The sequence below is a fragment of the Somniosus microcephalus genome, chromosome 14 (assembly GCF_052327205.1).
Source record: "Somniosus microcephalus isolate GS21.2 chromosome 14, FLI_Smic_1.0, whole genome shotgun sequence".
Classification (NCBI taxonomy): Eukaryota; Metazoa; Chordata; class Chondrichthyes; order Squaliformes; family Somniosidae; genus Somniosus; species Somniosus microcephalus.
Window position 1 is genome coordinate 96,671,386 of NC_141000.1, and position 26,881 is coordinate 96,698,266.

The 26,881-nt window shown below is 43.7% G+C and overlaps 1 protein-coding gene across 1 annotated transcript in view; it reads left to right on the forward strand.

Moving 5' to 3' along the window:
• sft2d2a (SFT2 domain containing 2a) overlaps window positions 1-26,881 on the forward strand; it is a 44,189-nt gene that overhangs the window by 5,306 nt on the left and 12,002 nt on the right. Inside the window, exons 2-4 of the mRNA XM_086007016.1 lie at window positions 18,610-18,696; window positions 22,172-22,257; window positions 24,172-24,253. Coding sequence (XP_085863142.1) covers window positions 18,610-18,696; window positions 22,172-22,257; window positions 24,172-24,253 — 255 coding nt within the window. The remainder of the gene's footprint in view (window positions 1-18,609; window positions 18,697-22,171; window positions 22,258-24,171; window positions 24,254-26,881) is intronic.

A 26,881-nucleotide genomic window follows, 5' to 3' on the forward strand; every position in this document is an offset into this window, starting at 1 on the left:
CTTCCTCTGGTATTTTTGTTTTGATTATTGTGTTCATGGATGTGAAAGTCTTAGAAAATAGGACTATGTGGCATTGTGGGTAAATGAAATGAAGTATTTAAACTTCTTGCAGACCCCAAGCTGGAGGCATCTGTTGAATACTGATTTTGTACGGGGTGGCCCTGTTTTTGTTCTGTTTCATCTGATTTCAGAACTGTGCAGTCAAATTCTGTTCCTATTTGATGCACAGCTTTCCTGAGTTGATGTTTGTGCTCGCCATAATCAGAACCCTGATCTAGTTCTAGCTTGTTCCTATTCTCTCTTTGCATTCCTGTTGTCGACTGCCACCTTCCCATAGGAGGTTTTATTTCTGTGAGGGGTTTTTGGTCTGTCATGTTCAAAAATGCTTCTAAGGAAATCTCATTATTTTTCTAAAGCTGCCCTCCCCACCTGCAGCAGGCGATCTATATCCACATGCTCCCTCAAATCCAGATTAGTTTAGTTCTTTCTCTATTTAAGCATTTGTGACTGCTCGGCCATATATGGTAAAAGCACCAACGCTGCCTCCGCAAGATCCTGCAAATCCATTGGCAGGATAGGCGCACCAACGTCAGTGTTCTTGCTCAGGCCAACATCCCCAGCATCGAAGCTTTGACCACGCTCGATCAGCTCCGATGGACAGGTCACATTGTCCGCATGCCTGATACGAGACTCCCAAAACAAGCGCTCTACTCAGAGCTCTGGCACGGCAAGAGAGCCCCAGGTGGGCAGAGGAAATGCTTCAAGGACACCCTCAAAGCCTCCTTGAAAAAGTGTAACATCCTCACCGACACCTGGGAATCCCTGGCCCAAGACCGCACAAAGTGGAGGAGAAGCATCCGGGAAGGCGCCGAACACCTCGAGCCTCTTTGCCGGGAGCAAGCGGAAGCCAAGCGCAAGGAGCGCATGTCAACCCAAACACCCCACCTACCCCCCCCCCCCCCCCCCCCCCTTCAACCACCGTCTGCCCCACCTGTGACAGCGACTGTAGGTCCCGCATTGGACTCATCAGTCACTTGCAAACTCATTTTTAATGTGGAAGCAAGTCATCCTCTGTTCCGAGGGACTGCCTAAGAAGATGGTAGAAGTAGTGCCAGAAGATCCTGAATGCCTTTGTCTAACCATAGCCTGCAACCTTGTTGGAACAAATGCTAGTACAACAGATTGGGATGTCCAATACTCTGCCCAAATGTCCTGCCATTTATGAAGGAATCACTTTGACACCAGTCTTTTAGAATTCTAGATGATGCACCTTATCAATCTCCCTTTTCAATAACATGTCCAAGATAGTCTATGTAATTAATAGTCTATGCAACTCCTATAACGGAGGATCTCTAACTGGCTTTGAGTTATCTCCATTAGTACTTTGACTGCTTGAGCCACAATTAATTTCAGGGGATCTACCACTTGGAGCTCTTTAGTTACATAATGTTTGTGCTGGAATGCCCAGGGGAATGCCAAGCTGCTGATGTTTTGAAGCCAACTGGATGCTGTTGCCAGATGAATATTAAGCTACCTCTGTATTCTTTTGACAGCGCTCTGAGTGTGTGCATAAAACTTGGTGTAACATAAGAAATAGGAGCAGGAGTAGGCCATTCGGCCCCTCGAGCCAGCTCCGCCATTCAATAAGATCATGGCTGATCTGATCTTGGCCTCAACTCCACTTCCCCATAACCCTTGACTCCCCTGTAGCTCAAATATCTGTCCATCTCCGCCTTGAATATTCAATGACTCTGCCTCCACAGCTCTCTGGGGTAGAGAATTCCAAAGATTCATGACCCTCTGAGAAGAAATTCCTCCATCTCCATTTTAAATGGGCAACCCCTTATTCTGAAACTATGCCCCCCAGTTCTAGATTCCCCCACGAGGAGAAACATCCTCCCTGCATCTACCCTGTCGAGCCCCCTCCGAATAAGATCCCCTCTCATTCTTCGAAACGCCAATGAGTATAGGCCCAACCTGCTCAACATTTCTTCATAAGACAACCCCTTCAACTCAGAAATCAACCTAGTGAATCTTCTCTGAACTGCCTCCAATGTAAGTATATCCCTCCTTAAATAAGGAGACCAAAACCGCACGCAGTATCCAGATCTGGTCTCGCCAGCACCCTGTACAGTTGTAGCAAGACTTCCCTACTTTTATACTCCATCCCCCTTACAATAAGGGCCAGCATTCTATTTGCCTTCCTAATTACTTGCTGTAGCTGCATGCTAACTTTTTGTGTTTCATGTACGAGGACCCCCCCAGATCCCTCTACTGCAGCAATTTGTAGTCTCTCCACTTAAATAATTTGCTTTTTTATTCTTCCTACCAAAGTGGATAACCTCACATTTTCCCACATTATACTCCATCTGCCAAATTTTTGCTCACTCACTTAACCTATCTATATCCTTTTGCAGACTTTTTGTATCCTCCTCACAACTTGCTTTCCCACCTATCTTTGTATCATCAGCAAATTTGGCTACAGTACACTCGGTCCCTTCATCCAAGTCATTAATATAGATTGTAAATAGTTGAGGCCCCAGCTGATCCCTGTGGCACCCCACTAGTTACAGCTTGCCAACCTGAAAATGACCCATTTATCCTGACTCTCTTCTGTTAGTTAGCCAATCCTCTATCCATGCTAATCTATTACCCCCAACCCCGTGAACTCTCATCTTGTGCAGTAACCTTTTATGCGGCACCTTATCAAATGCCTTCTGGAAATCCAAATACACTACATCTACTGGTTCCCCTTATCCACCCTGCTCGTTACATCCTCAAAGAACTCTAGTAAATTTGTCAAACACAATTTCCCTTTCATACAATCAAGCAGAGTCAACATGGTTTTATTAGGATTGGCAATTTGTTTTGTCCAACCTATATGAGACACTAGCTCTCTGACTCAACTACCCCTAAAGTGCCTGAATAAACTATGGCGACAAAGGTCAGCACATTCAAATTGTTATGAAAAAAAGGGCTTACTAGCATAGATCTGCACCTGAACAGTAGGTAGGTTCATGGGTGATAAATCATGAAATTTGTGTAAAGTAGTACAGGAAACTTTGGTTTATCCGGAGGTTAACTGTCCGGAATGCTCGAGCCACTGGCAAAAATCAGGAGCTGTTTCGTTAGGGTTTTTTTTCTTTTTGTTGCTTTTTTTTTCCACCAGTCAGGCTCTGCAAGGTCTCGCTGAAGCTGTTGCTAAGATACAGAGACGCTTGCAAGGTACGGCCGACTGTTTAGAAGCTGTGCAACAGGGTTTATTGCCAGATACGGAGCTCAAAATCTCCGTATGTTTCAACATTAGCGCTGGTTTGTCTGGCAGTTTTGATGGGACGGCAACAGCTCGGTCCCGTCGGTGCCGGATAGCACACAGTTTCCTGTAGAATGGAAATCTTATTTACCTTTCATATGTTACTGCAAGATAGATTTTCAGTCATTGACAACACTTTAGCAGGAAGTGTTTTTTACTGTCATGACTTTTAAAAAGAATATTTCTGTCCCTAAAATATTGCAGGACTATTAATGACTATGAATGTAAAGCAATTTGCTAATCCTGTATTTTTTTTTAAATATTGCTCTTCCCTAATCCTTAATAGTGCTCTTGTTTAGTTGTTATGCTAATTTATTTTCTGGCCAGTAAATTTATTCCTGTAGCGGAGGCTTTAACCAGTTTTTCTATCTGGGTATAATTGGAATGTCCCTTTGTCCATCAAGTAAAATTTTCTCTTAATTGTCTTGGGTTTTGCTGTTTATTTGTGTTCATGTTACAGAATTGGTGAGGGCCATCTTAAAAAGTTTCTAGTGCAAGTAATTGCAAGATTTAAGAGTTATTTCTGGAAATAATTGTATTGACAAAGGAAATACGGTGGATGTCGTGTATATGGATTTTCAAAAGGCGTTTGATAAGGTGCTGCATAATAGGCTTGTTAAAATTAAGGCACATGATGTCAAGGAGGAATGTGATGGCATGGCTATGAATTTGGCTAAAGAACAGAAAGCAAAAAGGTGGTTAATGGATGTTTTTAGATTGGGGGGATGCAAGCTGTGATATTCCCCAGGGGTCGGTTTTAGGAATATTGTGCGTTTGTTTCTTTCCTCTCCCTTTCATGCTATATATAAATTTGGGTATAGGGTGCACAATGTTAAAATTTACAGCCGTCAAAAATAAGGAATGTGGTTAACTGTGAAGAGGATTGTAAGTGGCTTTAGGAGGACATAGACCGGTTAGTAGATTGGGCAACTAGATGTTGGATGAAATTTAATGTAGAGAAACGGGAGATGATTTCTGGGCGGAAGAATAAGTAGAGGAAATATAGATCAAATGGCAAAACTTTGAAGGAGTAGAAGAGCAGAGACTTAAGGGTTCAGATACACAAAAAAGATGTTGATATAACACTTCTTGAGGTGGATAGGGGATTTACTCAAGATGGCTCCTGGGCTGGCAGCTCCTTACTGAGCTGCTCTTAGCAACTGTATCCTTGGTCATCCATTGCCATCCTTTGTCCTTTCTTCCCCCCAATCTCCTTTCTTCCATTGCTTAAGATACCCTGGCTCTAATAGTGTGATGTGCCTCAATAATTCCGAGACTCGAAGGTAGCAGAACAAAACAAGGCTTTTATTAACTTAGAACGAAACACGTAAGCGAGAGAGATGTCGTCCTTCTGGAGACTGGGGCTAGACTGAAGCTAGCTTACAAACAGGGCCAGGTATGGGCGGAGCCCTACACACAGCACATTCCAGCACATTCCAGTATACAATACAGCACATTCCAGTACACAATACAATGAGGTCTGGGGGAAGGGAAATGACACTGAAACCGATCTCAGTCACAGGCAGTGATGAATGGAAATATTTCATCACATAGTGGATGCATTTTAGCCCAAACTACAGGTTTAAAGCTACCTGTGCAGAGCCCACTGTCCATCCCCTGACCCTGCTTTATTTGTTTTCACACTTATCTCTTTTCAACTGCTGGAACTCTGCTGAAATTTGACTTCCCAGCCACCTGGATTCTTCTGCCGTCAGGACGGGACTACACTGTTTGACTCAGCTGCTGTGACTCTGCTCTGCCACTCCGTCGCTTCAAGTTTTAAGCTGCTGAATTCTTTGCTCAAATCGGTTTCCGAACTCCTAGACTTCTCTGGACGTCTAGACTACGCTTCTACTTTGGACTACACTGGATTACACTAAGACTCATCTGCTGTGTCTCATTCTGCTGCTAAAAGATTTTTAAAATAACTTTTAAACTGCTGAGCTGGTTTGACTGGTTTTCCAGCTTTGTTGGCTTCTGGCTAGCAGCTGTTATTTCACTGCTGGCTTGTGGTTTTACATTTTCTCCGCCACTTTTGATCTACGGTAACCTCCAACTCGCGTCAATTTCGCCATCATTTTCTGCACCGCAACCGATTCTCATTCCTATGGCAATAACCTCCATCCTCCAATTCTCTGCCCTTCAAATAACTTCTGGGCTTCACTCGCCTGCTACACCCGTCTCCAAACGTGGCCAACAGTTCGGCGATGCTCCATGCTGATTCCATCCTATGTAAACTTTATCCCTCCATGGGACTTCTGACTTTAACTCTGGTCTTCATCCTATTGTTTCCAACCTATTCCCTGCTACTACCAGGAAATATGTATCACATTAATTACTACATAACCAGGCTTAAGTAACCTGAGTTTTTCCATATCCATTCGCGTGTGTACTTTGGCTGCCGCTCCGGACCCGAGCTGTTCACTTTTATTTCCACTTTTTTCTCCCCCCTTTTTTCCTTTTCTCTCTCTCGCTCCCTGACCCCGCTCTTTTGTTGTCGTGTCTCCTTTCATCTCTCCTCTCTTGGATACTTTGCCCTCCCAAATCCCTACCCCAATCCTTCATTATTCTTGGACCTTCTTACTCTCCTGCCATTGTCCCAGGCTTGACTCCCTCTTAGATAAGCCCACAGCTTCCTTCGATGCCTGTCTTGGCATCCTCCGAAAGGCCCACTCTGGCACTCGCTGCTGCCTCCTCACGAGCAGCAACCCCAACTGTCCCATCCTCTCTCGCCGACCTTCCTGCCCAGCGTGCCCGATGGGGGCTAATCTTGCCAATCTCCTCCCTGTCCAACTCACCCCCTCCCAACGCTGACCCTGTGGACGCTGGTGGTTGGTCATCCATCGCCGACCCGCTCCCTCCAGAATGTCCGTTAACTTGCGAACAAGGCCCTTGCCATCCATACGCTTATCGTGGATGATTGCATTGACATCATGGCCCTGACGGAAACCTGGCTGAGGGGTGATGACACCTTGCCTTAAATGAAGCCTCCCCACCTGGCTATACCATGCACCATTTGCCTGCCTAGACCGCCGTAGGGGCAGTGTGGCTCTCCTCACCAAATCACACCTTGGTCTGTCCCCCTACTCCTCCGGCACTTTCTCCTCCTTTGAGCATCTTGCCTTATTCCACCCCCTTGCCTCTATTTTAAAATTCTCGTTCTCTACCGCCCACCCAAGTACCATAAAAGTGTTATTACCGAGATATCTTCACTGCTTTCCTCCCCCAGCCTCTGTACTGAGCGACTTCTCATCCTCGGTGATTTCAACCTCCATCTCAATTCAGCATGCTCTCTCTCCTCCGAGTTCACTAGCCTCCTTTCCTCCCTTAATCTCTCCCTCCATGTAAATGCCCCAACCCATATTCACAGCTGCCCCCCCCCACCCCCGACCTTGCCATTTCTCGTGGGCCTCGCTGCCCCCATCGTGTCAATTGCAGATAAGGCCATCTCTGACCACTTCCTCGTATTGCTCTACACCCACATCCCCCTGCCCTCTCTCCTCCCCGCCCCACCACACCCCCAACCCTACTTCCTTCTGTGTCTGCCCCGGGAAAAAATATTCCAACTCTCTCAACTGCATTTACAAAATCCCAACTGTCCAGCCTTTGGCCCTCTATTCACCACGACATTTCTGCAGCTACTGACCTGCTCGACCGCACCCTCACCACCACCTTTGATGCCCTAGTCCCTATTAAAACAATTACACGCTCTCACCCTGGCCGTTCCCCTGGTACGGCCCTCATCTTCGCTCCCTTAAGTCCAAGGGATGCAGACTTGAATGGATATAGCAGACAACTGGTTTAGCCATCCACCGCCAGATCTGGCTGGATCATAAAGCATTTTCGGGTCCTGCTCATTATTCCAGAATCATTCTGGAATGCAAAGATAAACCCTGACTTCTATTCTCTACTGCTAGCCATCTTCTTAAACCCCATTTCCCCTGTCTCCTCCATCCTCACCTCAGACAACAAGTGTGAAGAGCTCATGGACTTCTTTGTCTCTAAGATTGAGACCATCCGTTCAGCTGCCTCTGCCACTTGCCTTCCTTCCCCTAGCCCACCGGGCCGAACTTCCTCTAAGGCTTCCCCCTGCCCTAGCCCTGAACTCACATCTTTCTCCAGTTTCTCTCCGATCTCCCCGCATGACACCTCCACGCTCACCTTGTCCATGAGACCCACTTCCTGCTCCCTCATCCCTATTCCCGCCAAACTGCTAACCACCCAACTTCCTTTTCTGGCTCCCATGTTAGCTGGCACCGATAATGGATCTCTCTCTCGGGTAATGTCTCCCTCAAATCTGCAGTCATCACCCCTCTCAAAAAACCAACTCTTGACCCCTCCGTCCTTGCAAACTGCTGCCCCATCTCCAGCCTCCCTTTCCTCTCAAGTCCTTGAGCGTGTTGTCACCTCCCAAATCCATGCCCATCTTTCTCGCAATGCCATGTTAGAAACATAGAAACATAGAAGATAGGAGCAGGAGTAGGCCCCTCGAGCCTGCTCCGCCATTCAATGAGATCATGGCTGATCAGCCAAATTCAGTACCCTGTCCCTGCCTTCTCCCCATATCCCTTTGGCCTTAAGAAATATATCCAACTCTTTCTTGAATATACTTAATGAACTGGCCTCCACCGGCCTCTGTGGCAGAGAATTCCACAGGTTCACCACTCTCTGGGTGAAGAAATTCCTCCTCATTTCAGTCCTAAATGGCTTACCCCTTATCCTTAGACTATGACCCCTGGTTCTGGACTCCCCGGCCATCAGAAACATCCTTCCTGCATCTAGTCTGTCCAGGCCTGACAGAATTTTATAGGTTTCGATGAGATCCCCTCTCAATCTTCTAAACTCCAGTGAGTATAAGCCCAATTGACACAATCTCTCCTCGTACGTCATTCCTGCCATCCCAGGTATCAGCCTGGTGAATCTTCACTGCACTCCTTCCATGGCAAGAATGTCCTTCCTCAGGTAAGGTGACCAAAACTGCACACAATACTCAAGGTGTGGTCTCACCAAGGCCCTGTACAACTGCAGCAAGACATCCTTGTTCTTGTACTCGAACCCTCTTGCTACGAAGGCCAACATACCATTTGCCTTCTTAACCGCTTGCTGCACCTGCATGCTTACCTTCAGCGACTGGTGCACAAGAACACCCAGGTCTCTCTGCACTTCCCCTTCTCCCAATCTATTGCCATTCAAATAATCTGCCTTCCTGTTTTTGCCACCAAAGTGGATAACCTCACATTTATCCACATTATAGTGCATTTGCCATGTTTCTGCCCAATCACCCAACCTGTCCAAATCATACTGGAGTTTCACGACATCCTCCTCACAGCATACCCTCCCACCCAGCTTTGTGTCATCTGCAAATTTGGAGATATTACATCCAATTCCCTCGTCCAGATCATTAATATATATTGTGAACAGCTGGGGTCCTAGGACCGATCCTTGCGGTACCCCACTAGTCACTGCCTGCCACTCGGAAAACGACCCGTTTATTCCAACTCTTTGCTTTCTGTCCGCCAACCAGTTCTCTATCCAAGTCAATACCTTGCCCCAATCCCATGTGCCTTAATTTTGCACCCTAATCTCTTATGCGGGACCTTATCGAAAGCCTTCTGAAAGTCCAAATACACCACATCCACTGGTTCTCCCTTATCTATTTTACCAGTTACAGCCTCAAAAAAATTCCAGTAGATTAGTCAAGCACGATTTACCTTTTGTAAATCCATGTTGACTTTGTCCGATCCAGTCACTGCTTTCCAAGTGCTCTGCTATTACATCTTTTATAATGGACTCTAGCATTTTCCCCACTACCTATGTCAAGCTTACCGGTCTATAATTCCCCGCCTTTTCTCTACCACCTTTTTTGAATAGTGGGGTAACATTAGCTACCCGCCAATCCATGGGTACCGTTCCAGAGTCTATCGAGTTCTGGAAGATGACCAGCAATGCATCTACTATTTCTAGGACCACTTCCTTAAGTACCCTGGGATGTAGATTATCAGGCCCTGGGGATTTATCGGCCTTCAATCCCATCAATTTTCCTAACACCATTTCCCTACAAATACTGATTTCTTTCAGTTCCACCCTTTCATCAGACCCTATGTTCCCTGGCATCTCTGGGAGGTTATTTGTGTCCTCCTTTGTGAAGACAGAACCAAAATATGTATTTAGTTGGTCTGCCATTTCTTTGTTCCCCATTATAAATTCCCCCGATTCTGACTGCAAGGGACCTACGCTTGACTTCACCAATCTTTTTCTCTTCACATACCTATAAAAGCTTTTACAGTCAGTTTTTATGTTCCCTCCAATCAGCTTTCCGCCTCTGCCGCAGTACCGAAACGGCTCTCATCAAAGTCACCAAAGGGCATCCTTTGTGACTGTGACAAAGGTAAACTATCCCTCATACTTCTCGACCTGTCTGTAGCCTTTGACACGGTTGACCACACCATCCTCCTCCAACGCCTCTCCACCGTCGTCCAGCCAGGTGGGACTGCACTCGCCTGGTTCCATTCTTATCTAATCATAGCCAGAGAATCACCTGCAATGGCTTCTCTTCTTGCTCCCGCATTGTTATCTCTGGTGTCCCCCAAGGATCTATCCTTGGCCCCCTCCTATTTCTCATCTACATGGCTCCCCTTGGCGACAGCGTCAGTTTCCACATGTACACTGACGACACCCAGCTCTACCTCACCACCACTTCTCGACCCTGCCATGGTCTCTAAATTGTCAGACTGCTTCTCCGTCATCCAGTACTGGATGAACAGGAATTTTCTCCAATTAAATATTGGGAAGACTGAAACCATTGTTTTCAGTTCCTGCCACAAACTCCGTTCCCTAGCCACTGACTCCATCCCTCTCTCCAACATCTGTCTGAGGCTGAACCACACTGTTCGCAACCTTGGTGTCATATTTGACCCTGAAATGAGCTTCCGACCACATAGCCGCGGCATAACTAAGACCGCCTATTTCCACCTCTAACACTGCCCGTCTCCGCCCCGCCTCAGCTCATCCGCTTATCTGAAACCCTCATCCATGCCTTTGTTACCTCTAGACTTGACTATTCCAACGCACACCTGGCGGGCCTCCCACGTTCTACCCGTCATAAACTTGAGGTCATCCAAAACTCGGCTGCCCGTGTCCTAACTTGCACCAACGTACATTGGCTCCCGGTTAAGCAGCGCCTCGATTTTGAAATTCTCATCCTTGTTTTCAAATCCCTCCATGACCTCCCTCCCCACCCACCACCCCCCCCCCCCCCCAAAACCCCGAGATATCTGCGCTCCTCTAATTCTGCCCTCTTGAGCATCCCTGATTATAATCACTCGACCATTGGTGGCCGTGCCTTCTGCTGTCTAGGCCCTAAGCTCTGGAATCCCCTCCCTAAACCCCTCCGCCTCAACCTCTCTTTCCTCAACCTACCTCTTTGACCAAGTTTTTGGTCATCTGCCCTAATTTCTCCTCATGTGGCTTGTCTCAAATATTTGTCTTATGTGAAGTGCCTTGGGGTGTTTTACTACATTAAAGGTGCTATATAAATACAAGTTGTTGTTGGTAGGGGAGGCCTATGGGACCCTAGGCTTTACAGCTAGGAGCGTAAAGCAAATTGATAATCTATACGTATCATTGATTTAGGCTGCAATTAGAGTAATATGTCCAGTTTTGAACACCCTACTTTAGAAAGCATGTCAAGGCCATAGAGATGTTGCAGAAAAAATTCACTAAGATGATGGGGAGGAGAGGCTTTAATTATGAGGGGAGACCAGCAAAGCTGTTGCATTCTTCAGTAGAACAGAGAAGGTTAAAAAAAATCAGGAGTGCTCAAAAATATAATCGATTCTGATAAGGTAAATAGGGAAACGCCATTTCCACTGGTTGGCGAGTTTATCATTTGAGGGCATAAATTTAAGATAATTAGCAAAAGAGTGAAGGGAGTGGGTAGGAGAAATTGTTCATGAAGCAGGTTGTTGGGACGTGGAATGCCCTCCCAGAAACAGTGGTGCAAGCAGAATTCATAATCGCTTTTAAAAGGGAAAGTGGATAAATATTTGAGCAAAAAGGGCAGGGATATGGGACTAAATGAATAGCTCGTTGTGTGCTGGCACAGGTGCAATGGGCAAATGGCTTCTCTCTGCCTTAACATTCTATGGTTCTAGCTAAAGTTAGGCTGAACAAAATAATACAGAATTTGATCTGTTATGTAAAATGGGGAAAGAAAGATGAGGGCCCTGAGTGTGCGGTCGGAGGCTTCCCGCGGGGAAATGCCACCGATCCGCAAATAAAATGCCCCCATACCTGGTGGTCCGGGAGGTATGGAGACTCGCGGTCCTGGGCCTCTCCGGATACCCGCAGGCAGAGGCCCACGTACCCCAGGGGCGCAGGTGGATCACGAGCACCCCTGGGATCACGTGGGCCAGCCCAACAAATGACAGAAGGGAATCCCCATTCAAGTTTATGGGGATTCTGTATGTACGGAAACCCCATAAATATGAATGGGAATACCCCCAAAAATACCTCTACACTTCAAATAAATTTTAAAAATCACATTTAAAATGAATTAAAATGGCATTTAATTAAATATTTAAAACAATTAATTTTTTGAAAAATAAATTTACATGTTTTAAAGGGGCTAAAAATAAACTTACCTTATTTCACAGGTTTTTAAATGTATGAATTATTAACATTTTATTTTTCTGTTTTTAAAACTCGTACGCTGGTAAAAGCAGGCCTTCCACCTGCTTTTAGCAGGCGTAAGAATTTCACTGGGCAGAAGTTGGGCAAACAGCTGAACTCTCCACCCGCGGATGCCCTTTTCCCAGGGAGGTGGACGATCTGTCAAGAAAATTCTTGACAGATCGCAAGTTCCGTGTTTTAGCACAGGCATCGTGCATGCCTACACCTCGAACTTGGGCGGCCCTTACATGCGCACCTTGTACGCACCCACAGGGGCCGCAAATTACAGCCCAATATTGAAAATGGAAGTCTGTATTGGGCAGAATTTTTTTAAACCATGTATGAAAAGACAAATTGTAAACCGCCGCAGTGAAACATTTTGCATAGGGCAGTATCGTTTTATCAATTACTTTGCATTTTGATTGTGTCTGGGAGAATGCCTAACTTTGTGTGTAATACTACTAGCCACTTTTAGTATTTGTGTATTAACCATTTGAGGACTCATTTGTCTTTTCATACTGTAGAGCAGTGTTTGGAAAGTAAGCTGGTGTTTAGCAAGCAATATTTTTCAGTTCAATAAAATAGCCTTCCACTTGCCAAAATGTTTTAACTATAGGAGATGAACACTGACGATGACCTCAGCGGAAGCGGTTAATACTGTTTAGTTGAAGAGAGCTGAATAAATGTCTATTGGGAATGAGTTTGAAGGTCGTAGGGCTCCGTACAGGTAAATGATCAAATACACTGGAACATGTATGTTCCAGGATCTGTCAAACTGCAAGTTTAAATAATGGAAGTAAATGTAGATGATATTGTGGAGTACTGGTCAACTATTTTTGGCATTGAGAAATTTTGAAGAACTTTCAGCCACCAAATTTTGGAATCACCTACAAATGAGCAACCCCCAATGCTATCACTACGACGCCCTGAAATGCCAAGAGCTGACCATAAAGAAGAATACCCTCAGTCAACTAGTCCTGGGACTCAATAAAGTAACTAATAACAATACTAACAATAACCAGCCCCAGGACAGTGACAGGGTAACACAAAGAATTCGACCCGACACAATCGTCGCTAAGCAAAAGGAAAAATATCTGTCATATTGGGCAGAAACAACAAAAACCCAAAGCAAACTCAATTGCTACTTGGCCCTAAACAGACAATACAACATAGCTGATTACCTGACCATGGTAAAGGATAACAAACTGAGAAGAACCTTGACAAGGTACAGACTTAGCGAACATAGCCTAGCGATCGAAAAAGGCAGACACAGGCAGACCAGGCTGCCAAGAGAAGACAGGATATGCTCTCACTGCAGTCAGGGAGTAGTTGAGACAGAGATGCACTTCCTCACAGCCTGTGGAAAATATCAGGGCATCAGAGAGAATTTCTATCAAAAATTCTCACAAATATGCCCTGAATTCAGAAATCTGACTGACAACCAAAAACTCCCATTCCTACTGGGGGAGGAGAGAAGCTGTGTAACACTGGCGGCACACTATGTTACAGCTTGCCATGAACAGAGGGACAACCAGTAAACTAAGACAAGAGTATATATAAACAAGGCGAAAATATATTTATAAACTCAGGGATATACCTGTTTATACACTGTATGAATGGAACCGCGTTTATGTGTTCAACCATAAATGTATTTTGATGCTTTGGCAACATAAGATGTACCTTATCATGCCAATAAAGCGATTTGTATTGTATTGTATTGTAATTGAATATGTGGGTAGAGTCTGTAGTACTACATGTGGCTCGATGGGCCAAATGGAATTTTCGCAGTCAATGCTTTCTTGTATTCGAAGAATGGAATAAACTGTACCATTTGGTACTGGGTTGGAGCTGGTCAGTGAAGAGATGAGAGCTGTAATGGGCCACAAGTATCAAATGCTGCAAAGAAGAATTGCTGAAGAAATAAACGTTTATTGTTTTCAAGCTGGTGAATTGGCTTGGGTTTTTTGATCCCAGGCTGGAAAGTTAGCTTACCCCAAGTAAGTTTGTGAGTAGAATTTTTCAGTTTTCGCATCGATGAGAATGCTTTTGAAAACATTTAACTATGCTGAAAGAACAGTAATAGATGCTCATTTTCTGCTGGTCTTTCACAGTTAAGGAAACACTTACCAGTGACACTGTTATCAGTGATGTAGATTCTTTATTTCTTGGGATAATTGATTTAATGCATTTGACGTACATGTTGTGGAACAGGCAACAATGTAATTGAATATGGTGGTTAATCATTGATTCAGTCCAGTGAAATTAGTTCTCCTGAACAAGAAAACTAGCAATCAGTGCCTGTGAGGAAAAGACAATGGGCCGTATTTTGCGACCCTTATGGGTGCGTACGAGGTGCAAAGGGCATGCGCTAAAACCCAGCACTTGTGATCTGTCAAGAATCTTCTTGTCAGATCCTCCGCATCCCCGGGAGATGGGCCTCTGCGGGTGGAGAGTTGCGCTTTTTGCCCAACTCCCGCCCACTGAAAGGCCGTGAAGTTCTTGCACCTGGTAAAAGCAGGTGTAAGGACTGCTTTTACCAGTATGAGTTTTAAACAAAAATTTAAAAAAAATTATCACTCCCTTATACATTAAAAACCCTGTCCAATAAGGTAAGTTTATTTTTAGCCCCATTAAAACATAGTAAAAAAAAAATTCAAAATTTAATTTTTGTTTAAAATATTTAATGAAATGCCATTTTAATTAATTTTATATATGTCATTTAAAAAAAAATTATTTCATGTGTTTGTGTATTTTTTAAGTCTTCCCCATTCATACTTATCACAGTTCCGTACATACGGAACTGTTCAAAGTATGAATGGGGATTCCCTTCTTTTGTTGGTTGCACTGGCGTACGTGATCCATGGGGCGCTTGCGATCTGCATGGGCCTCTATGCATTTCTACCAGGAGAAGCCCAGGATCGCAAGCCTCCGTATCTCCCGGACCACCAGGTAAATGCGTAGAAAATTTGATGATCGGAGGTATCCGCCCGTGGGAAGCCTCCAATCGCAAATTCAGGCCCTATAACTATAAATGCTTGACTAATCTACTGGAATTTTTTGAGGATGTAACTGGTAAAATAGATAAGGGAGAACCAGTGGATGTGGTGTATTTGGACTTTCAGAAGGCTTTCGATAAGGTCCCGCATAAGAGATTAGCGTGCAAAATTAAGGCACATGGGATTGGGGGCAAGGTATTGACTTGGATAGAGAACTGGTTGGCGGACAGAAAGCAAAGAGTTGGAATAAACGGGTCATTTTCCGAGTGGCAGGCAGTGACTAGTGGGGTACCGCAAGGATCGGTCCTAGGACCCCAGCTGTTCGCAATATATATTAATGATCTGGACGAGGGAATTGGATGTAATATCTCCAAATTTGCAGATGACACAAAGCTGGGTGGGAGGGTAAGCTGTGAGGAGGATGTCGAGAAACTCCAGTACGATTTGGACAGATTGGGTGATTGGGCAGAAACATGGCAAATGCACTATAATGTGGATAAATGTTGTGAGGTTATCCACTTTGGTGGCAAAAACAGGAAGGCAGATTATTATTTGAATGGCAATAGATTGGGAGAAGGGGAAGTGCAGAGAGACCTGGGTGTTCTTGTGCACCAGTCGCTGAAGGTAAGCATGCAGGTGCAGCAGGCGGTTAAGAAGACAAATGGTATGTTGGCCTTCGTAGCAAGAGGGTTCGAGTACAGGAACAAGGATGTCTTGCTACAGTTGTACAGGGCCTTGGTGAGACCACACCTTGAGTATTGTGTGCAGTTTTGGTCGCCTTACCTGAGGAAGGACGTTCTTGCCATGGAAGGAGTGCAGCGAAGATTCACCAGGCTGATACCTGGAATGGCAAGAATACATAGATACATAGAAGATAGGAGTAGGCCATTCGGCCCTTCGAGCCTGCTCCGCCATTCAATGAGATCATGGCTGATCATCCAAATTCAGTACCCGGTCCCTGCCTTCTCCCCATATCCCTTGACCCCTTTAGCCTTAAGAAATATATCCAACTCTTTCTTGAATATACTTAATGAACTGGCCTCCACCGCCCTCTGTGGCAGAGAATTCCACAGGTTCACCACTCTCTGGGTGAAGAAATTCCTCCTCATTTCAGTCCTAAATGGCTTACCCCTTATCCTTAGACTATGACCCCTGGTTCTGGACTCCCGGCCATCAGAAACATCCTTCCTGCATCTAGTCTGTCCAGGCCTGGCAGAATTTTATAGGTTTCGATGAGATCCCCTCTCAATCTTCTAAACTCCAGTAAGTATAAGCCCAATCGCCCCAATCTTTCCTTATACATCATTCCTGCCATCCCAGGTATCAGCCTGGTGAATCTTCGCTGCACTCCTTCCATGGCAAGAACGTCCTTCCTCAGGTAAGGCGACCAAAACTGCACACAATACTCAAGGTGTGGTCTCACCAAGGCCCTGTACAACTGTAGCAAGACATCCTTGTTCTTGTACTCGGATTCGAACCCTCTTGCTACGAAGGCCAACATACCATTTGCCTTCTTAACCGCCTGCTGCACCTGCATGCTTACCTTCAGCGACTGGTGTACAAGAACACCCAGGTCTCTCTGCACTTCCCCTTCTCCCAATCTATTACCATTCAAATAATAATCTGCCTTCCTGTTTTTGCCACCAAAGTGGATAACCTCACATTTATCCACATTATAGTGCATTTGCCATGTTTCTGCCCAATCACCCAACCTGTCCAAATCGTGCTGGAGTTTCACGACATCCTCCTCACAGCATACCCTCCACCACCACCACCCCCCCCCCCCCCCCGGCTTTGTGTCGTCTGCAAATTTGGAGATATTACATCCAATTCCCTCGTCCAGATCATTAATATATATTGTGAACAGCTGGGGTCCTAGCACCAATCCTTGCGGTACCCCACTAGTCACTGCCTGCCACTCGGAAAACGACCCGTTTATTCCAACTCTTTGCTTTCTGTCCGCCAACCAGTTCTCTATCCAAGTCAATACCTTGCCCCCAATCCCATGTGCCTTAATTTTGCACGCTAATCTCTTATGCGGGACCTTATCGAAAGCCTTCTGAAAGTCCAAATACACCACATCCACTGGTTCTCCCTTATCTATTTTACCAGTTACATCCTCAAAAAATTCTAGTAGATTAGTCAAGCATGATTTACCTTTCGTAAATCCACGTTGACTTTGTCCGATCCAGTCACTGCTTTCCAATGACACCAAACTTTGGGTGGGGGGGTGATAGGTGGCAAATGATACCAATCAACTGCAACAGGACATAGAAAGGCGAGCAGAACGGGCAGACAAGTGGCAGATGGAATTTAATAGAGAAGTGTGAGGTGGTGCATTTTGCAGAAGTAACAGGAAGAGGCTATATATACATTCAATGGCACAGTTTTAAAGAGTGTGCAGGGACAGAGGGACCTGGGAGTTAATGTGCATAGGTCCCTGAAGGTGGCAGGACATATTGAGAGAGTGGTTAGCAAAACATATGGGATCTTGGGCTTCATAAATAGAGGTATTGAGTACAAAAGTAGAGAAGTTATGCTGAACCTTTATAAAGCGCTGGTTAGGCCACAACTGGAGTATTGTGTCCAGTTCTGGTCACCACACTTTAGGAAGGATGTGAAGGCCCTTGAGAGGGTGCAGAGGAGATTTACCAGAATGGTTCTGGGGATGGGGGATCTTAGCTACAAGGACAGGTTGGAGATGCTGGATTTGTTTTCATTAGAGCAAAGAAGGTTGCGGGGTGATTTGATAGAGGTGTACAAGATTATGATGGGTTTGGATAGGCTAGACGGGGAAAGGCTGTTCCCACTAGTTGATGGTACAAGGACTAGGGGACACAGATTTAAGGTTTTGGGCAAGAGATACAGGGGGATGTGAGGGAAAACTTTTTTACACAACGAGTGGTGAGGACCTGGAACTCGCTGCCGACGGAAGTGGTGGAAGCGAAGACACTCGATGTTTTCAAGGGGAGACTGAATACACACTTGAGGGAAATAAACTTGTAGGGCTACAGGGATAGAACGGGGGAATGGGACTGACTGGATTGCTCTACAGAGAGCCGGCACGGACTCGATGGGCCAAATGGCAGCCTCTTGTGCCGTTAAGACTCTGACATTTCCCCACCCTGTTCCCATATCTCAGCATTGCCTTTTCCTTCCTTCACCTGTCCAATTTCACCTTGAATGTTGACGCAGTTGCTGCCTCGACCACTGGAAGAATCGCACTCTGTGGTTGACTCTTAACTGCCCTCTGACATGGCCTAGCAAGCCATTCAGTTGTATCAAACCACTACCAGTGCTTCAAAAGGCCCACCACCACCTTCTCGGGGCAACTGGAGCTGGGCAGTAAATGCTAGCCTTGCCAGCAATGCCCACATCCCAAGTCTGAATATTTAAAAAAAATGTAACTGCTATTAGACAGAAGGATATTAGAAGTGTTTATGTTTGACATGTCATTAGATTAAAGCAATCTTGTAGGCCTTTTAATGTTGAGTTGTACTAATTATAACATAGCTTACTTTTTACCAAAATGTGTGTAATTTATAACTACAGTAATATCCTTAATGACCAGAAATCATTGTAAAATCTTCCTTAACCGATTTTCACAAGCTGTGTTTTTTCCCCCTGCAGGTAATTGAGCGAAGCTCCTTAGGATGGGGAACCAGAGTGAAGGGCTTTCTTGCCTGCTTTATAGCTGGAATTCTTTGCTCCCTATTGGTAAGCTGATTTGAATATACTGTGTACTTTAAAAAGAGTAAATAAAATACCACAATATAACTTCACTGACGCCACACATCCTAAAAGTGTTACCAGGCATACTAGGGGGTCACTACATTTGTTTTTCAAAAGGTTGGTTTAATTCTAGTTTCCATGCAATACTGATTATCCGTAACTGTATTTGCAGTGAATAGGAACAAATGTGTTGAAAGTGTTGCGTGTTCTTCCAAGGAATGAACCTTGTGATTTCTTCCTCGTGAGGGTGGGGGGCACTTTTAAAGCTGTAGTGCCCCTAATTGAGACCCTTTTGAGAGTGTGGGTCCATTACTAAAGAAACTTACCTGCCCAAAGTTTTTTTCCAAACCTAATCCTGGATGCTTTTTAATGGTAGAGATCAGAATTCAAGTAGGTGGCTTGTAACTGACCTGTTCACTGATCTCTACTTTTCACTCTGGTTTGTGGTCAATTCTGTACCGCTGTTGCTGAAAATGTTCACTCTGTCTCCATGCTAAACATTACACGTACAAAACTCGGTGCTCGCCAAGGAAGAATAACCAATAGGGATTTTAAAAATGCAATATTGGTTGAGTGTAATTCAAATTATTGGGTCGTACAGTGTCAACAGACAACTTGGATATGTCACTGAGCCTTTGAATCTATGTATATTGTCTTCTAGATAGATTGTACAGTGAGTTAAAGTTTACTTGAAGTTTACACCATCAAAAGCTCTGAATAACAGCGAGGCCATAGGCTGAGATGTTTTTATTCAGTGGGAGCTATGTATTTTCAGAGGTAATGTGTAATGATCTATCTACTATGTGACTTCATCTTTTTGAGGATGTGTAACTGTTCAGTTCTGGAGGGAGGGAATGAGTGGAGATGAGAAAAGAGGTTAAAGAGAGGAAGACTTGAGAGTCTGGTTTAATATGAGGTAACGGATAAGTAGAATGTGAGTAAAGATGGTGAAATAAATTGGAACCAGAAGCTGGGATCATTCTGACACAGCAGCAGAAGCATTGATTCTTGCAGACAGAGTAAGTGATACCCAAGAGTTATTTGGAAAATTGTAAATTCTGTGGAAAACTTGTGTTTCAGGCTAAATCAGTAACTAAGTCAAAATTAAGGATGGTCTCTGTCTGCCCTGCCAAGCATAGGATAATGTGAATAAAAAAATCAATGATTTGGAAGTGTGACAAAATAAATCCATCATGTATATAATCATGATGATTGGGTAGTCCTGAACTTTCATCAGATTGATCATTTACAATATCTCCATAGCAATTATTGAACAGTTCTCAAAGCCACATCTGATTACTTATTAACTCATGATTTTTGAATGCATTCTGCTTGTGAAAATATATTTTCTTTTTGCAAGGTTTAAGTCGGAAATGTGGAACCAAAAACACTTCACTGTAGTTTTCAGTTTCTTCAGAGGACACTACTAAATTAAATATGCTCTAGCACCAAATAAAATATTTTTTAAAAAAACCTTGAGGAAAGGCATTTTACATTCAGTTATCTTTAAGGATGACCCATTCCAGTTACAATTTTGGATGAGTTGCGATTCATAAAACCATGCAGTTCTTTTTGTGACTAAAGTAGTTATTGGAAACTGCAAATATTCAACTTTTTTGAGGAGGTGGGAATGCTACAAGTCACCGCTGAATACTGTATGCCTGCAATTGTGGCTTCCTGTCTGTCCTCTGCTGCCTTTGACGCTGACTGTTCCATTCTTCTCCACTGTCTTGCTTTTGTGGCATTGTATCTCGGTTCTATTCTTATCTGTCCCAACAGTCACTACATCTCCTCCAGTGGTTTTTCCTACAGTTAAATCTAGTATTTCCCAAGATTTCAGCCTCAATGTCATTCTTTTCATACAGATGCTGTTTCTGAAGGATGGTAAGTACTGGGTTTGCTTCCAACATATGCCAACAGCACTCAACTCTATCTGTCTGCCATTACCATTGACTACAGGTTGATGCTATACCCATCCACATAGCTGACAAAGTCCTGGATGAGCTAAAATTTCCTATAGCTCAAATTTAGCAAAATGGAAAATCATCTTTTGGCTCTTAGCAGCACCTAGATTCTTCCTCCATCTTCTGTTGAACACTTGAGCTGAGCTTTCAGTTTTTAGACCAGAGTTAGATATTTCTCTCATGCTCAGAATGAAAGATCACTCCAGTAAGCAAGCATTTTCTCCCTACAAATTGGACTATGACTTTATACCTACAATATCTAATCTGTGTTGCTCAGGGATTGACCAGAAATAATCGTCAAGTTAATAGTCATCTTGTGTTCTCTAGAGGGGAAAAACAAACACCATCAGATGGAAAGAATATAAAAGAAAGAGACTTGTATTTCTATAGCGCCTTTCACGACCGCAGGATGTCCCAAAGTGCTTTACAGCCAATGAAGTACTTTTGAAGTGTAGTCACTGTTGTAATGTAGAAAACGCAGCAGCCAATTTGCACACAGCAAGCCCCCACAAACAGCAATGTGATAATGACCAGATAATCTGTTTTAGTGATGTTGATTGAGGGATAAATATTGACCAGGGATAACTCCTTGCTCCTCTTAAAAATAGTGCCATGGGATCTTTTATGTCCACCTGAGAGGGCAGACGGAGCCTCATCTGAAAGACGGCACCTCCGACAGTGCTGCACCCTCTCAGTACAGGAAACTTTGTGCTATCCGGCACCGACGGGACCGAGCTGTTGCCGTTCCCTCAAAACTGCCAGACACACCAGCGTTGATGTTGAAGCATACGGAGCTTTTCATCTCCGTATCTGACAACAAACACTGTTGCTTAGCAACAGCTTCTAAACAGTCGGCCCGTACCTTGGAAGCGTCTCTCTGAAGCTGTTGCTAAGCTACAGAGACTTTGCAGAGCCTGACTGTTGGGGGGAAAAAAAAGCCACGAGAAGAAAAAAAAACCTAACAAAACAGCTCCTGATTTTTGCCGGTGGCTCGAGTTTGCCGGACATTTAGCCTCCAGATAACACAGTTTCCTGTACTGCACTGGAGTGTCAGCCTAGATTTTTGTGCCCAAGTGTGGAGCTGTGTGATTTAGGCTATAAACTGCAATTAAGTTTTTTACAATTCATTCTCTGGATGTAGGTGTTGCTGGCGAGGTCGGTATTTATTTATTAACCCTAATTGCACTGAAAAGGTGATGGTGGGCTGCCTCCTTGGACTGCTGCAGTCCATGTAGTGAAGATGATCCTGCAATGCTGTTGGATGAGGAGTGTAACTGACTATTTTTCAACGGTAGAATGATTTTTAAAACTTTTAAATGACTAGCTCAGCTGTCAACCCAATTGAGACTTGGACACTTTTTTCCCCCCACACCTCAAGTTTAGAAAAAATAGAATTAAAATTGTTTTGTATTATATTCTAAGTTTACATGTAAAATTGTGTACGTGCTTTGTGATAGTTAATGAATGTTTTGTTTACAAACACAATTCTTTCTCAGGGTGTCTGCCTTCTCTGGATTCCAAAAAAAGGGTTAATACTTTTCGCTATCTTTTATAGCATTGGGAACATATCATCCATTGGTAGGTAAGTAACTATTAAATTGTAAATAACGAGTCAGTATTCAACTGCAGAAAAATCTGAACAAACACTAGCTTTTGTCAGATTTGCAAAATGGCTGTTATAGACTTGTAGTTCCAAACAACCATTGCATGCAAAGATCATATTTTAAGATTAAATCTTAAACTTATTTTAATTATATTGGTTTCAACCATTTAAGCAATGTAAAGTAAATCCATTCTCAACCTTTTGATTTCTAGTGATATTTTATGTTGAATTATTTTCAAAATTGTTATGGCAATGAAGAATGGAGAAAACATCTGTTTGTTTTTACTTTTGAGAGGGTTTAACTTTTGAGAGGGTTTTTTTGCTGTGAATTGTGCACTTAAGTAAGAGATGTCAGTGCTTTATATACTTTTCACACTCTGACAGTACTGAGTACTCACATCGTACAGTGTAGTTTTTGCCAGGTGTAGAGTAAAGCGCCCTTTGCTCTGTCCCAACAATGTGCCTTAAACCTGGCTTCTTGAGAGCTATCCTGCTCCATCAGTGTGATTTATTTTGTCAATCCCCACATTGGCCATCCTATCTCACTTCTGAGTGAGAATACAGTAGGCAGTTGAAACTGAGGTGATATTATTCAAACTCACTTAACTTGGATCCATGCAGACTGTTTACATCCTATCACTCTGGGCTGTATTTAAAATGGGTCCATTGATATTTGAAGCAGATTCTACCAAGAAACCCTTGGACCTGATGATTATGGAATGATTGTTATTCCTTCATGTGCAAAAAAAAAAAAAAAGCACCAGCAGGAATTTAGAAGCTTACAACTTATGGGAGCGTTGAACAGCACAAGTCAACTGCAAAAGGGTTAGCTTAAGATCTCCCGCCAGCCTGCCCTCACCCGCCAGCCTGCTCTCACCGCAGAAATTCCAATGGGTACGTCTTCTGGTCTGGTTGTGCAGTTACCCAAAATGTGTGTTGGCAGGCTCTTCGATTGCAAGCGCATCACAGCTGAGCTCGATCTTGACCTCTTCAATCTTCACGTGCACTCATGGGATGTGGGCATCGCCGGCAAGACCAGCATTTATTGTCCATCCCTAATTGCCCTTGAGAAGGTGGTGGTGGTGAGCCGCCGCCTTGAACTGCTGCCGTCCGCGTGGTAATGGAGGTGGCTGGTTAGAGGGTAAGAGCAGGAACTCTAGCTGGTTACCCCTGCCTAACCCAGGGGTGTTGAAGCCAATTGTAAAATCTTTCTGTCCCACAATTCCCGAGATCAGCTAACTGCACACGAGGATTGTACCTGGGACCTTCCTGAATTGTATGGCTTAGCGACTCGCTACCTTATTAACCTGATCTATGGGGGTAGCCTCAAAAAGTAACACTTTTAATAAACAGTACATGAAGATGATTTGTGAGTGAGTACTTACCAGAGTAGTTTCCTGAACAGCAAAGTAAAGCCGCTTTTGCATTTGTAAGTGCTTCTGTATTGTGCGGTCAATTTAAAATGTTAAGGAGAATGTTCATTTCCCAGAAGCAAGCTTCACCCCAAACTAGTGATAACTATAATGCTTTCATAAGGCTTCATTTTGAATATATTGTATTTATTTTTGGTAACCCTCCCAGATAGACACACTAATGTTTTTGAAAAGGTAATGAGATGTTCAAACTGAAAACATCTAGGAACGATGAAATAGTCTTTAAAATTCTTATTTTTTGTAGGTTGACAGGACAGATTTTCAAAATTCGTCTTTGTGTTGTGTGCTTGGGATTTATTCCAACTTAAAGTTTTTACTTTACTGAATAAGTTGTCACATAGTAGAGGAATGCCAGCTCTGCAGAGCTATGCCCCTCACACATTACTTCATTCCTCTCCTATTAACAACAATGTCATTTACAATTTTGTGACGGATGCTACGGTTTTGTTTTTCACCACAGTACGTTGTTCCTGATGGGACCTGTCAAACAATGCAAAAAAATGTTTGAGCCAACTCGATTGATTGCTACCATTGTGATGCTTGTAAGTATTTAAATACTGTTTTCATTTTCTCTGCTTGAGCAATTGAGGCCACTTTAGTATCCAAAAGTACAATGCTCTTGTATGTAATTTATATACATAATCTAGCTTTGATTTACTCCCAATATGACTTAATTGTAATTTTATTTATCTTGGCTAAAAAGGGAGTTTGAATCAGAAAATGAAAAGAGCCTAGTTATCTGAAGAGTGCTCTTTATCATACTAAGAGGAGGGAACATCAGAGGGCACAATCGTATTTCCACTTGACATCACGGAACAGTTTTAACTAGTACAATTATTTTTTTTTTGGCTCAAAACTTTTTTCAGGTGGTATAAACAGAAAATTATGATAAATGTCTCTACAAATGAGGCTGATCATGGGATTCTCCCTTGCATACCATGTCTAACTGCATTAGGGTTATATGCTGCATAATGTCAAATTCTTTTGAAATACTATGCTTAACGCAATAAACAAACAAATAGATCTCGTGAAACCATTCAGACTTAGACAATACAAATGACTCAATTTTCGGGGTGCCGCAAGGATCAGCGCTTGGTCCTCAGCTATTTACAATCCAAATCAATGACTAAATGAGGGGACCGAGTGTAATGCATCCAACTTTGCTGACGATACAAGGCTAGCTGGGAAAGTAAGCTGAGAGGAGCGCGCAAAACGGTCCCAGCGGATTGGAAGGTAGCAAATGTGACCCTGCTATTTACAATCTATATTAGTGGCATAGATGAAGGGACCAAGTGTAATGTATCCTAGTTTGCTGACGATACAAAGCTAGGTGGGAAATTAAGCTGTGAGAAGGACACAAAGAGCCTGCAAAGGGATATAGACAGGTTAAGTAAGTGGGCAATAAGGTGGCAGATGGAGTATAATGTGGGGAAATATGAGGTTATTCACTTTGGGAGGAAGAATAGAAAAACAATATTTTTAAATGGCGAGAAACTATTAAATGTTGGTGCTCGGAGATTTAGGTGTCCTCGTACAGGAAACAGTTAGCATGCCAGTACAGCAAGCAATTAGGAAGGCAAGTGGCATGTTGGCCTTTATTGCAAGGGGGTTGGAGTACAAGAGTACTGAAGTCGTGCTACAATTGTACAGGGCTTTGGTGAGACCACACCTGGAGTACTGGGCACAGTTTTGGTCTCCTTATCTGAGGAAGGATACACTTGCCTTAGAGGTGGTGCAATGAAGGTTGACTAGATTGATTCTGGGACGAGAGGGCTGTCCTAATGAAGAGAGATTGAGTAGAATGGGCCTATATTCTCTGGAGTTATAGAATCATAGAATGGTTACAGCACGAAAGAAGGCTATTCGGCCCGTCGGGCCCGTGCCGACTCTCAGCTAGTCCCACTCCCCTGCCCTTTCCCTGCAGCCTTGCAAATTTTTTTCTTTCAGATACTTATCCAACTCCCTTTTGAAAGATCAGATTGAGTCTGCCTCCACTACCCTTTCTGGCAGTGCAATCCAGATCTTAACCACTCACTGCGTAAAAATGTTTTTTCTTAAGTCGCCTTTGTTTCTTTTGCCAATCACCTTAAATCTGTGTCCTCTGGTGCTCGAACCTTCTGCCAATGGGAACAGTTTCTCTCTACTCTACTCTATTTTGAACACCTTTATCAAATCTCCTCTCAATCTTCTCTGCTCCAAGGAGAACAACCTCAGCTTCTCCAGTCTATCAACCCCTCATTCCTGGAATCATTCTAGTCAGTCTTTTCTGCACCTTCTCTAAGGCCTTCACATCCTTCCTAAAGTGTGGTGCCCAGAATTAGACACAATACTCCAGTTGGGGCTGAACCAGTGTTTTATACAGGTTCATCATAATTTCCACACTTTTGTACTCTATACCTCTATTTATGAAGCCCAGGATCCCGTAAGCCTTTTTAACTGCTTTCTCAACCTGCCCTGCCACCTTCAACGATTTATGCGCACATACCCCCAGGTCTCTCTGTTCGTGCACCCACTTCAGGATTGTACCATTTAGTTTATATGTTCTCACATTCTGGTAGAAAGAATGAATCACTTTGCACTTTTCTGCGTTAAATTTCATCTGCCACGTGTCCACCCATGTCACCAGCCTGTTTGTCTTCCTGAAGTCTGTCACTCTCCTCCTCACTGTTCACTATACTTCCAAGTTTTGAGTCATCTGCAGATTTTGAAATGGTGCCCTGTACACCCAAGTCCAAGTCATTAATATATATATCAAGAAAAGCAAAGATCCTAGAACTGACCACTGTATACGTTCCTCCAGTCAGAGTTACCAGTTTACCACTACTGTCTATTTCCTGTCACTGAGCCAATTCTGTATCCGTGCTGCCACTGTCCCTTTTATTACATGAGCTTCAGCTTTGCTGGCGAGCCTATTATGTGGCACTTTGTCCAAAGCCCTTTGGAAATCCATGTAAACTATGCCAACCACATTACCCTTATCAACAAACTCGATTAGGAATAAACAGGTTATTTTCGGGTTGGCAAGCTGTAACTAGTGGGGTACCACAATGGTAAGTGCTTGGGCCTCAGCTATTCACAATCTACATCAATGATTTGGATGAGGGGACCAAATGTAATATATCCCAAGTTTGCCAATGATACAAAGCTGGGTGGGAATGTAAGTTGTGAGG